The sequence below is a fragment of the Montipora capricornis genome, chromosome 10, assembly GCF_036669925.1.
Source record: "Montipora capricornis isolate CH-2021 chromosome 10, ASM3666992v2, whole genome shotgun sequence".
NCBI lineage: Eukaryota > Metazoa > Cnidaria > Anthozoa > Scleractinia > Acroporidae > Montipora > Montipora capricornis.
In genome coordinates, this window is record NC_090892.1 from 36,336,862 (window position 1) to 36,349,761 (window position 12,900).

Here is a 12,900-nt window from a genome sequence, read left to right on the forward strand (position 1 = left end):
CACGGAAAAAAAAAAAAAAAAAGAAAAAAAGAAAAAAAAGAAAACAAACAAACTAAACGAAGACCTCGACTGGGTTTGCCTTATAAGGCAACCCAGTAAAAATAATAATCTACCCATTTTCCGACTGGTTTGCCATAGGCAACCCAGTAAATAGGGATCACTCACGCGCACAAATGGCTTTTATCGCCATCCAGTAAAGTCTTTTTATTGAACAGAGACCACGATATTTTACGATATTATCGTCTCAAATTGTTTGTTTGTGACCAAGATTTCCCCTGGTAATTTACTTGGTTCTTGCGAAGCGAAAACAGATAGGCCTTTTAAATTCCGCGCGACAATAGTATAGAAAGGAAGCTGTACTTATAAAAGATGCTCTACAAGAAATCAATATATTGCCACTCAACTTCCTAAAATTGGCTTTTGCTCAAACGAATTGGAAACAAAATAAGTCTCTGTTGAAGAGTTAGAACATACATGTTTCTTTCGCTTCCGTAAATAGTTTTTTTCTTTCTCAGAAACTATCATGTCGTGTTTTGAATTAAAAAAAATAATAATATGAAAAAATGTAATTTTCTTGGGTGAAAATTCATCAATTTTGAATAATGAAAAGTGGACGGTTTCTTGAATTAGATAGATAACTTTTCCGACTGAATCCATCTATTTTCAGTAGAAAAAGAAAGGAAAAGAAAGAAAACTGACACTCTTCTCAGTTTTGCTAAAAATAAACTCTCAATGTGGTTAGAGCACTCACCTCCCATCAATGTATCAATTTATTCAGAAGTTTTTTCCTTTTACTTATCAGTTTATAGTAGTAAGAGTAACTATATTTTTTGCTGAAGATTTTTATAGACGATTGAGCATAAAGACAGCATGTAAATATATTTTTAATTACGGTAAGCTACACTAAATCCGATCACTTATTTTCGTATTGAAGAGTTTATGGCCAAAAATTATTTATTATTATTATTATTATTATTATTAGTATTAGTATTATCATTATTGTTATTGTTATTGTATGGAAAACCATACCATGTTAGGAAGCTAAGAAATTGGATGCTATTGAGACGGTTCGCTTCCAACCGAGGTTTCATTCGTGACATACTCAGTTTTGAAAACGCTGAGTCTTTTGGTAGTTACCACATCATTTGGAGTACAAACAATTGTCACAATTTACACTCGAAAATCCACCATGTTGTCTTAGAAATCCTCGTGGTATTTGGTTCCCTAATAGCATAGCTACAATTCATGATGACATAAACAGAGGATACCCGTGAAGTAACTGCAAAGTTTTATTAATGATAGAAGATATTTAAAGTATGTAGAGGATACTGATGATGCCTTTACAGCGAACCTTCTTCGAATCAGAATTCGTCTGTGTGAGGTCAGAACGGAGATGGATAATTCAAGCAAACAAATTATTAATGATTAGTTCTAGTTCATTTCTCGGTCATGCAAGATCTATTGTACTGTGATAGTTTGTCTTTTCTTTCGTTCTGACCCGGAACGTGAAAAGTTGTCTTTCCGCCATCTTCTGGTCTCGTGCGCCAGTACTTTAAACAATTACCCCTGTTAGTGACTGGCTCAACATTTTGACAATTACAACTGCTTTCCGTACCTGAAATCGGGATGAAAAACGAACCTGCTGCAAGAATCAGTACCCAGTTCACTTCTGGCATCTGAAGGAAGAAAAGCAACGTCTGCAAACGAATTCCACTGACTTCAAACAGATAGGCCTTATAACTTCCGCGCGACAATAGTATAGAAAGGAAGCTGTACTTATAAAAGATGCTCTTTTTGTTAAAAATAAACTAAATTATCTAAAATTAAATATTCCTTATCTTATTTTGCTAGTTTCAGGCAATTCTGACTGGTACTTTGCTGAGGCGCGTGTCTTTCTCGAAACCCCGAATAGTTTGAGGCTCTGGTGTATCTTACTGAGCGTCACAGTGGATTTCCACGTATTTTCAAAATAATATGAGACGCTGTACAGCATGAAACATTGGGTCGTAATTTTGTTTGTGAGGTTATTACGTAACTTAACCCACGGTTTCTCGTTATCTTAGTGAAACATGTGCTAGTTTATTGCCACTCACTGTGCCACCAACTTTCATGTAAACCGTCTGAAAAAATATGAAATATAGACTGTACAATAAACAGCTTAATGCAAAACACAGCATTCCGATTACGTGAGTGAGAACTAGCATTTTCTGGCTTTTTTCCATATGCTACACTAAACATTTTTGGGACAGGACTTGAGGTGAAAGAATATGACGTCTCGATTTGTGGAACGAGTCACCAAACAGCACTCCCGCTTAACGAAGAACTTAGAGAAGAAATCAGCTTACTCTCTTCGATATGCTAATAACCTGACTGATGATATTTTTGCAAAAGTGCGAAAGCATCATGTCTTAAGTAAGGTTTTCTTTGGATCGCATTTTGACTGACATACTGTGCGCTGGCGGGTCGAATAGTAATTTTGTCGCTCGTGAAGAAAATATGAGCTCTTTGATTAATTTGAATTTGATAGCGGCATATCAAATTCCTTTTGTCCACGAGCAGTATTTTCAGGTCGTCAGAGCCTTGTGAATGCGGTGATATTTGTCACGATGCTAGCCATAACGGCTGGGAGGCGAGAGCCATTTGGAAGTGGGAGAAATGGGGCGAGATTCTGGAGGCATTCAGCCCTGACAGGGGGTGGAATCTGTACCACTTTTTCTCTCCTTTGTATTTGGGGATTCATCAGTGAGGCGGGGAAAATAAACCGTCCGAAAAACCCATCAAGCCACCCAAGATAGCACAGAAATAAAAGGTAAGCAAACGCCTTTAATCTGACTGTCAGTAAAACGTATTTTGGCAAAGAAAGGTTGTGATTTGTAGTCTTTATGGAACGATTCCCTTGATCAGTTGAATCAAGCCGAGAGCGAATTTCCGTATTAAATATCGTGACGTCACGCAGCCTTGGGTTGTAGGTACAATGTAGTTTTGCCTCCCGCCCCAATCCCCTCCCAGCTTCGAATTCACAGCTCATTCGCTCGCCACACAGGCTATCCTGTTTCCTGCCAAACTCTGCTTCTCACGCGACGCAATGGAGTGATTACAGCTAAGGCCCTTCACTTCCGTAGTTTTCATAATTTAGAACAATTTTTGTATGTCAAGAAAAAATTGTGTATAATGTCATTTATCATCAAGTTGCTGATTATAGACATGGTGCACATCATGGCTTATTAGTTGGCACAACACAACTTTTATTGATTCCTGATGACTGGCTCGAGGCACTAGATAGGCGGAAACAAGTAGATGTAGTGTTTGATTTTGCCAAGGCATTCGACCTTGTTATATAACCATAACATTCTCCTCATGAAACTGTACGGGGTGCGAGGCAGCTTACTGGACTGGTGTAGGGACTACCTCTCTGGGCGTCAACAACGATTGGTTGTAAATGGAGAAGCTTCAGATTGGTTGACAATCACTTCTGGTGTCCCGCAAGAGTTATTAGGCCCTTTATTTTTTATAATATTTGTTAATGACTTCCCAGGGGTAAAGGAGTAAGGGTGGCACAGTGGTGAGAGCACTCACCTCCCATCAATGTATCAATTTATTCATATAATAATAACAATAACAATAACAATAATAATAATAATAATAATAATAAATAAATAATTTTTTGGCCATAAACTCTTCAATACGAAAATAAGTGATCAGATTTAGTGTAGCTTACCGTAATTAAAAATATATTTACATGCTGTCTTTATGCTCAATCTTCTATAAAAATCTTCAGCAAAAAATATATTCACTCTCACTATTATAAACTGATAATTAAAAGGAAATAAAATATGAATAAATTGATACATTGATGGGAGGTGAGTGCTCTAACCACAGTGAGAGTTTATTTTTAACAAAACTGAGAAGCGTGTCAGTTTTCTTTCTTTTCCTTTCTTTTTCTACTGAAAATAGATGGATTCAGTCGGAAAAGTTATCTATCTAATTCAAGAAACCGTCCACTTTTCATTACCCAAAATTGATGAATTTTCACCGAAGAAAATAACATTTTTTTTTATATTCTTAATTTTTTTTTAAATTCAAAACACGACACGATAGCTTCTGAGAAAGAAAAAAAACTATTTACGGAAGCGAAAGAAACATATATATTCTAACTCTTCAGCAGAGACTTCTTTTGTTTCCAATTCGTTCGAGCAAAAGCCAATTTTAGGAAGTTGGGTGGCAATATATTCTATACTATTGTCGCGCGGAAGTTAAAAGGCCTATCTGTTTTAAGTCAGTGGAATTCGTTTGCAGACGTTGCTTTTCTTCCCGTTCATTGGGGCCTCTGATGAGTGTATTTTACACGCTAAGATGCCAGAAGTGAACTGGGTACTGATTCTTGCAGCAGGTTCGTTTTTCATCCCGATTTCAGGTACGGAATGCAGTTGTAATTGTCAAAATGTTGAGCAGAGAATGTCCTTTGTCTCTTCATTTCCGCTTAACAGTCACTAACAGGGGTAATTGTTTATAGTACTGGTGCACGAGACCAGAAGATGGTGGAAATGACTTTTAAAATATATACAAAACTTAGCCACACTATTCCAGGTGAACTTCACCCGAGCAATGGGATTCGGGGAACAAGGCTTATTTGCATTTCAAAAGGTTCTTTTATCTGGGAGAGGGGTATGTCTGAAAATGCTCAGTTGAGGTAATTTTTAGAATTCAGAACAGTTCAGTTTTGGAACAAGAGAACTTTTCACGTTCCGGGTCAGAACGAAAGAAAAGACAAACTATCACAGTACAATTGATCTTGCATGACCGAGAAATGAACTAGAACTAATCATTAATAATTTGTTTGCTTGAATTATCCATCTCCGTTCTGACCTCACACAGACGAATTCTGATTCGAAGAAGGTTCGCTGTAAAGGCATCATATCTGTATCCTCTACATACTTTAAATATCTTCTATCATTAATAAAACTTTGCAGTTACTTCACGGGTATCCTCTGTTTATGCCATCATGAATTGTTGCTATGCTATCAGGGAACTAAATACTACGAGGAGTTCTAAGACAACATGGTGGATTTTCGAGTGTAAATTGTGAATGAAATCGGTTTCGTGGGTCGCTGTGACAATTGTTTGTAGTCCAAATGATGTGGTAACTACCAAAAGACTCAGCATTTTCAAAACTGAGTATGTCACGAATGAAACCTCGGTTGGAAGCGAACCGTCTCAATAGCATCCAATTTCTTAGCTTCCTAACTTGGTATGGTTTTCCATACAATAACAATAACAATAATAATAATAATAATAATAATAATAATAATAATAATAAATAATTTTTTGGCCATAAACTCTTCAATACGAAAATAAGTGATCGGATTTAGTGTAGCTTACCGTAATTAAAAATATATTTACATATGCTATCTTTATGCTCAACCTTCTATACAAATCTTCAGCAAAAAATATACTTAAACTCACTGTTATAAACTGAGAAGAAAGGAAAAAAAATATCAATAAATTGATACATTGATGGGAGGTGAGTGCTCTCACCACAGTGAGAGTTTATTTTTAACAAAACTGAGAAGCGTGTCAGTTTTCTTTCTTTTCCTTTCTTTTTCTACTAAAAATAGATGGATTCAGTCGGAAAAGTTATCTATCTAATTCAAGAAACCGTCCACTTTTCATTACTCAAAATTGATGAATTTTCACCGAAGAAAATAACATTTTTTTATATTATTTAATTTCTTTCTTTTTTAATTCAAAACACGACATGATAGTTTCTGAGAAAGAAAAAAACTATTTACGGAAGCGAAAGAAACATGTATGTTCTAACTCTTCAACAGAGACTTATTTTGTTTCCAATTCGTTTGAGCAAAAGCCAATTTGAGAAAGTTGGATGGCAATATATTGATTTCTTGTGGAGCATCTTTTATAAGTACAGCTTCCTTTCTATACTATTGTCGCGCGGAATTTAAAAGGCCTATCTGTTTTCTCTTCGCAAGAACCAAGTAAATTACCCAGGGAAATCTTGGTCACAAACAAACAATTTGAGACGACAATATCGTAAAATATCGTAGTCTCTGTTCAATAAAAAGAGTCCACTGGATCGCGATAAAAGCCATTTGTGCGCGTGTATGATCCCTAACTGATATTTAGAATCACCTGTAGCTTTGGTATGACCCGGTCTTCCTGTTGCCCCGGACGCACCTGACCCCTTGTACTTTTCCTTCAACCATTCAGTCATGTCTATCTCGCAGGACAACAACGGAAACATTCCTGTTTCTTGCGCAGCCCATGACGAGGCACCGCACTGATCACTTACCTCTCTAAAGGAACAAAGTGCCATCGTGAATTGTCCTTGAAGTTCTTACACCGTATTCACGAAACGGAAGAAGAATGGAAACTCGGTCTAGTCCCCACTCTCTCCTATGTCCAAAATGGCGGGCCAGCTGATAGATCATCTCAATGCAAGGCCTCGTTTGGTTATTGTATTTGCAACAAAAGCTTTTTGTTTTACTATCCAGCTGTCCTAACTGAGCATTCCTTCTTGACGGATGGTTTCATTTACTCCGCTCTAAAGGTCTCTGAAATAACGGGTCACATCAACACTGCTATAAGCTGCAGCTGGTATGTTTGTATAAATATATCCATGTATGCATGGTCATGCTCCTTTACTAGTGGGTATTTACAAGAACTATGTAGGCTGTTAACAGACATAGATTATATGCTAACAAACGTTTTTGTTAAGCTAACTTTATCTTGTAATCATCCAAAAAATCAGGCCTGACAAAATATGGCGATTTTCCATATTTGGAGCAACGGAGAAGAATTATGACTTGAAACTGAATATAAATCAATGAAAATTCAAGCATCGTTTAAAAAGATCGTTATATCTAGGTAAGGCCTTCATTATTTGTCGTGTTTGATGCGTACTAAGTTTTGAAAGAAAACTTTAACCCTTGTTTTTCTAAATCAGGGTGTTTGTTGTGCTAATCAAATGCCTTTTAAGAGCAATTGTAAGGTAAGAGTCACAGTATTTCTGAACAAAGAAACTGATTCGGCTTTAACAATTCATTTCACTCACCAAATACAGAATAAGGGCTTTATGTCAACAATTTGGTTTGTTTATGGCATGGAGTGTTTGTGGCAAAAATTCAACAAACCTTGATAAGCCAAATTTTTCTCAACTGATTGTGTGGCTTACACGAAGTGTAAACCACTCAATGTCATGGCCCAAGATATTTATTCCTGGATTTGTCACGGTGAACAGAGTGGCTGTCACGTGGTTTACTATCGTCGAAGGTAGGCCCCAGTCTACGCTCGGCTAAGCTACGTAAACTTCTAAACTTCAGAAAGCGGCCATTTTGTGGGTGTTGTTGAAGATCGTTTTTTATCTAGTTATTCGTTCTTCTTTGCTGCTTGGATTTTACACGTCGGGTTTCCTATAGTCGGCTTGTCTTCGAAGTTTGGATTACAGCGAGGAGCTCTCACAGGACAACATTTCAATTCACGGTCTGGACCTTTGGTACAGGTTCGCCACATGAAAACTTACGAGTCATTATTGACTCTCGCAAGCCAACATTTAACGGCTTGAATCTGCTCAGCAGACCTGCTTGAATATCTGAAAGTTTCTGAAAGTATTTGAAAGGCTCTGAAGTTACTTGAAAGCAAAAGGGACTCTCCTGTGCTTGTGTTGTCATTGCTGTTGTTGTTGAATCGAATTGGACGAATCATCCACGCACAGTTGACAAGAGCCTGCTAGCCCACGATTTCGTCAGAAGTAAGTAACATGGGAATCTCTGTTGAACAATTCCGATCAAGAGTCGGCTCTCATGACAATTTCCTTAAAACAAAAGATGCTTTGTCGCGTTTCAAGAATCGTTTTTGAAATATAATGCTAATGATGCTTTACGTGAATGTCTTTTATTTACAACATTGAAACAAGTTGTTGGACAATACAAAATATGGAACCCAATTTGTGTACTACACTTGCTCACAATGTTTGTTTTGGACCTTTTTGTATAGTAGATTAGCACTTTGCATGATGTCAAGTTCATCTATTCATTTCATGTTTCCACATAGCTTGAACTTGATAAACACACTGGCATAAAATTACAAAGTCCATAATAAGAAAACTTCAAAGATTCTGGTATTTAAAGTCATACGATACCATCATGAACTTCCCTGTACATTGAATACTGTAATCTTATTGGGTTAAAAGTTATTAGTAATTTAATAAGCACTACTTAACATATGGTTCATTAAAATATTGCTTGTGTTAAGGTATTGTTATGCGTCTTTCTTTTTTTCGCAAATTTTTCCACTTGCAACCCCATAGCCACTCACATCAACTAAATTTTTCTGTGTTTCTCTATTGAAAATTCAGCATTATGATACTTTACATGCATATATTGTCAAAAATTAGTCGTACATTCAAACTAAATCAAGCTCCCAATGTAGCTTCTAGCAAAGGTTACATCGTTTCCTGTATGTTCCAGCCCTTCTGCAAAGTTTTGTGCTCCTGCGCTGGTACACAAAATGCCAAAAACATTCATACCAAATGCTTCCCTGGAGTTGATTTCACAACACTTGCCCTGGACAAACTCAGAACTCAATTCCACTTGGTTACGTAAACAAAATCATGACTGAATCTATCAGCCCACACTATAGGACATGATGCTGACATTTTTTCAGTTCCTTAAATCCTCAGGTTACATGCGCAACCTCTGTTGTCAAAATGACACCTCCATAAAACTTTACCCAATAACCCTCATCTTGAAAATAAACATTTCAGGACGGATGTATGTCAATTATCTTATTTTATTGATTGAGAGGAACAATATTGAAACTAACCGTAATAAGATATTAGCTCTACTAATAGAAACTCAATGACAAAACAGATCCTTTTCATTTGTAACCTCCCCCATCAAAGCAGCTCAATTTCGTAAGTCACACATGTACGCATTGCGGACCTAATTTTTTGATAAGTTGGAAGTTGCGCAAGAAGGCGGGTAGATACATAGATTTTTTGAAAAATATAGCAATTTTGGGTTGTAATTTTTGCATCAATTTTTGCCAAACTCTAGCCCCAGGCTCCTCTCTGTCCAATACCTTGAGAAAAAAGGTACATGCATGAAATAAAAACTCTGTTATAGTAGAGTTCATGGTCAAATTCATTTGGCAGCACAATTTACCAATTGGGTTTTATGGAACTTTCAAAATGTCCCCTGAAAGACTGAATTTTTGGTGCTCAAAGGGCAAAAAATGAGACCCCCCTGAAACTCCAAAACTAAGTCAGGGAAGTGAGCCAAATTGGCTTTTGAAATATCTCATGGCAACCAACTTTTGTGCCAAGTTTCAGCCAAATCAGTTGACCGAAACTTTTGGCCCCTGGAACACTTCTCAGGTAATGACACTTCACATGGCGTACTTGATCAGCCAATCTCTGCTCGGTGACTTCTGTTAGTTTCGTTGATGTTACGGGCTTTCCACAAGTCTAGCAGGCTTTTTCTGCACCCTCGCATCTTTGGTTCACTCCTGATGTAACATTCAAACAACCGTTTGTTATCCTCCTATGACCATCCTAATCTCCTCTGTCGTTGTTCAGCAGTAGCAGAATGACGACCGGGCCCGCACTGCTTATCCACAGGACACCTGCCGGACGCGAAAACTTCAATACAAGCTCCAGTACTGTTGGCATCGTTAGTGTGAAATTCGATATTTGGCATTCTCTCATCAAATGAGGTTGTTAAACCCTAACAAGGGTGGCTTTTGGGTTGTTGGCACTTGCCAAGACCAAGACTCTGGTGGGCGGGAGCGTCCACATTTCCGTGGTAGGATGAGGCACCAACCTGTTCTACCTCAGTGTTGTTGTTGTTATTATTATTATTATTATTATTATTATTATTATTTAATAATCTGTGGAGACCTGTATTAAAGTATTAAATTTTAACGATAATGGAGTGATTTTAAAGTTGCGCGAAGTTTTGGTTTATTTGAGGGAAATTTGTTTCTAAGAGCTTAGTAAACTTTATGGTTGAAAGTGTTCTAAAGTAGGATTAATTTCACAATAGCAAAAAGATCGTTACGTTAATGTTCCTTACCCATTTCTGTTGAAACAGAAGTGGCTAATACCTTATGGGTATTTTACCTTATGATAAAATACGTTATGGTATGGGTACCCTATGGGTACATTATTGATACCTTCAAAGTGTATTCTGGTCTGCCAGAGGAGATCATTTATGTTTGTATTCCGTGAAAAAAGCAAAATTCCATTTTAACATTCGATGTCTCCACCAAACAACTTTTCATCTTGATTTTGCTTCTATGTTCATTCAGGCATACCCCAGTTTATAAAACAAAACTGTTGGCAAAGACATTAGTTATAGTTTTGTGTTTTGTCAAGATTATCAAAGTAAGTTCTATAAACAGTTCGTCACGAATTCACGGACGACAAACAATTTTGGACGAAGTTTCGTTTTTTAAAGTGGCTGGGAGTAAAGGATTCTCATTTTCACTCATAAAGTAATTCTGGACTCAAAGTTTGGGACAACTTTTAATCCCGTTGGATGCACCCCACGGTTAAAAACCCTTCGCGCATCTTTTTCGTTTTTTTTCCTAGTCTGGTATGGCAATTAGCCACGCGCTTACGCTTCTTACTGAAGTTAAGCCCTGTTGGTACAAATCACTTTTCTTTTCTCTTTATAAATCCGCTATCAGGTGGAAAGTCACATAAAAACACTTTTACCAGACTCGACCCGGTGTTTGAACTCTGCTCGGAGAGAGCATGAGATCTGTTAATGCGCCATTATCGCGCACATCCCCCCCCCTCCCCCCCACATTTTCAGCAAAAAAATAAAAATAAGAAGTAAAACATGTGTAATTTTACGGTTGATCCACGTTTATTTTTTTTTTTTTTATATATCCCGTCAAGAATGCTGACAGTATCATTTCCGAGCCAACCCCAATTGCATTTTAAATTTTGCTTTCTATGCCATTTTTAATTGGCAACTGTGCGTACTTTATTTGAAATTTAACAGTTCAAACTGTCTTACAGTAAAGGTGTGTTGTTTTCAGTGTTTGTGAATAAGCTTAATTCTAATTCAGTTTGAACACAAATCAAGGCAAAATGAAGTGGTTGATCTTCATCCAGTGTTCCAAAGAAATCTCACCTTAATATTCTGACATTTCTCGACAATCTTTATTAAAAGTAAATTTAGATGACTGTTGTGCTGAGTGTTTCCATTGGGAAATTTAGTTGTATGAATTAATAGATACATCTTATTTCTCTTTTGTACAACAAGTAGCAGCTACAAAGTTACAGCGTCACCAGTCTGGTAAATTTTCACCACTTTCCAAATTTTACCAGTGATTTCTTCCCTCCAACTAAACATGGCGGCGTGCTATAACTGGACTATTTGTGTGAACTGTTGGTGCTTCCCACGAAAATGCCCTTAGGCGTCTTGTTAACTGAAGAGTATCCGACCAACTATTTTGCATGTTCATGACGACTCTGTTGTCTCAATATTTTTCTGTCACCAAGATGCCTTCGTGATTAAATAGACTTTGAGTTCACTCAAAATATTTATCACTAACTCAAAACTGAGAAGTGATCAGGGAATTTTATAGATATGCATCCGTTACAGCGAATGCATCGGTCTCTTTTTCTCAGTTTGTATCGAGTCTGTATGCAAAGCACGCTTTATTTAGATTCCCACTAAATCAAGGTCAACTGTCAAGTATCAGTTTTCACTGTACTTTTGACAACATTATCATAAAGTTGCCGACTGTGCTGGCGGTCGATTTTCCTATTCCCTTGGAACTCTTTGAGTGGCTCAAACAGTGAAAGGAGTTAACGTAACCTGGTAGAGTTCAGCTCACGTTTCTTGTTGGCAAAATCGCCTTTCAGTCAGTTCTTGTCAGCGATGAACTTGGTTTTGTCTCTTCCTGCCATTTTCTCAGTTATTACCGTGATTTCAGGTAGGGGCACAAGCTACTAGTACACTGACAATTTTTTTTTCCTTCGGAACCACCCCACCACTCTTCCTCCAGGTGGCAAATTCAGCTCTATTATATAGCTAACCTTGGCTTTATTTTCATGAAAAAACACATTCTCTAATCAAGCGCAGTGAAAGTTGAGTTTCAAAGATCGTCCCATGTTTGTTAGCATTTGCCGGCGATCTTTGAAGAACGAGTCTGAATACAAGAGATACTAGTAGTAATCAAAGATTAGGAGTGCGTTCTCCGCCTGTGATAATTGTTGTCTGTTACTGAAATCATTACTGTGAACGGCTGAAGTTTTACAGACATAACATACTGACAAAGTCCACTGTTGTTCTGTGGATTTTGATATGACCTTTGATGACACGTTGCGTGATGGCTCCAGTTTCGGTAAACTCGCAAATTCCATGTTATTAAAACGTCTCATTTATTTTCACTTTTACTAGTAATGTTTAAGAATAAAGGCTAAATTTTTAAAAGAATTCTTGCATGTGTTACATATAGTACACGTACTCCGTGTATTCTGAGCTGGAAGCACAAATATCAGCTAACATCTGTGACATTTGCTCTCGCGTTTCCTTATCCGTGGTTTATTACTGGGTTGCCAACCCAGTCGGAATCTGTCTTTAATTTCGTGGTTTTTTTATTTTTCGTTTTCTTTTTTTTCTTTTTTTTTCCGTGTCGGTAAAAGTCTTGCCTGTCACTCCCCTGCTAAGTGGTGTCTTTATGCATAGAGCCTCTACGCGTATTTTCTTAGGATCGAGAGGGTAGTGGGAAATGCATAGATTTCTCTGGTGGACACAGTGGCACGATTAACTTAACCGGCAATGGCGTCGAAAGTCACGTAACGCGAATGGCGTTTTAGTGGATCTTTGAACAAAATGTACCCTCATGAAGCTCAATAATGGCAAGCGA

At 37.4% G+C, this 12,900-nt stretch overlaps 1 protein-coding gene across 1 annotated transcript in view; it reads left to right on the forward strand.

Annotated features, from left to right (window-relative positions):
• Window positions 1–11,743: 11,743 nt before the first annotated feature.
• The window catches only part of LOC138020751 (uncharacterized), a 54,436-nt gene continuing 53,279 nt past the window's right edge, over window positions 11,744–12,900 (forward strand). Inside the window, exon 1 of the mRNA XM_068867683.1 lies at window positions 11,744–11,964. Coding sequence (XP_068723784.1) covers window positions 11,910–11,964 — 55 coding nt within the window. The 5' untranslated portion in view covers window positions 11,744–11,909. The remainder of the gene's footprint in view (window positions 11,965–12,900) is intronic.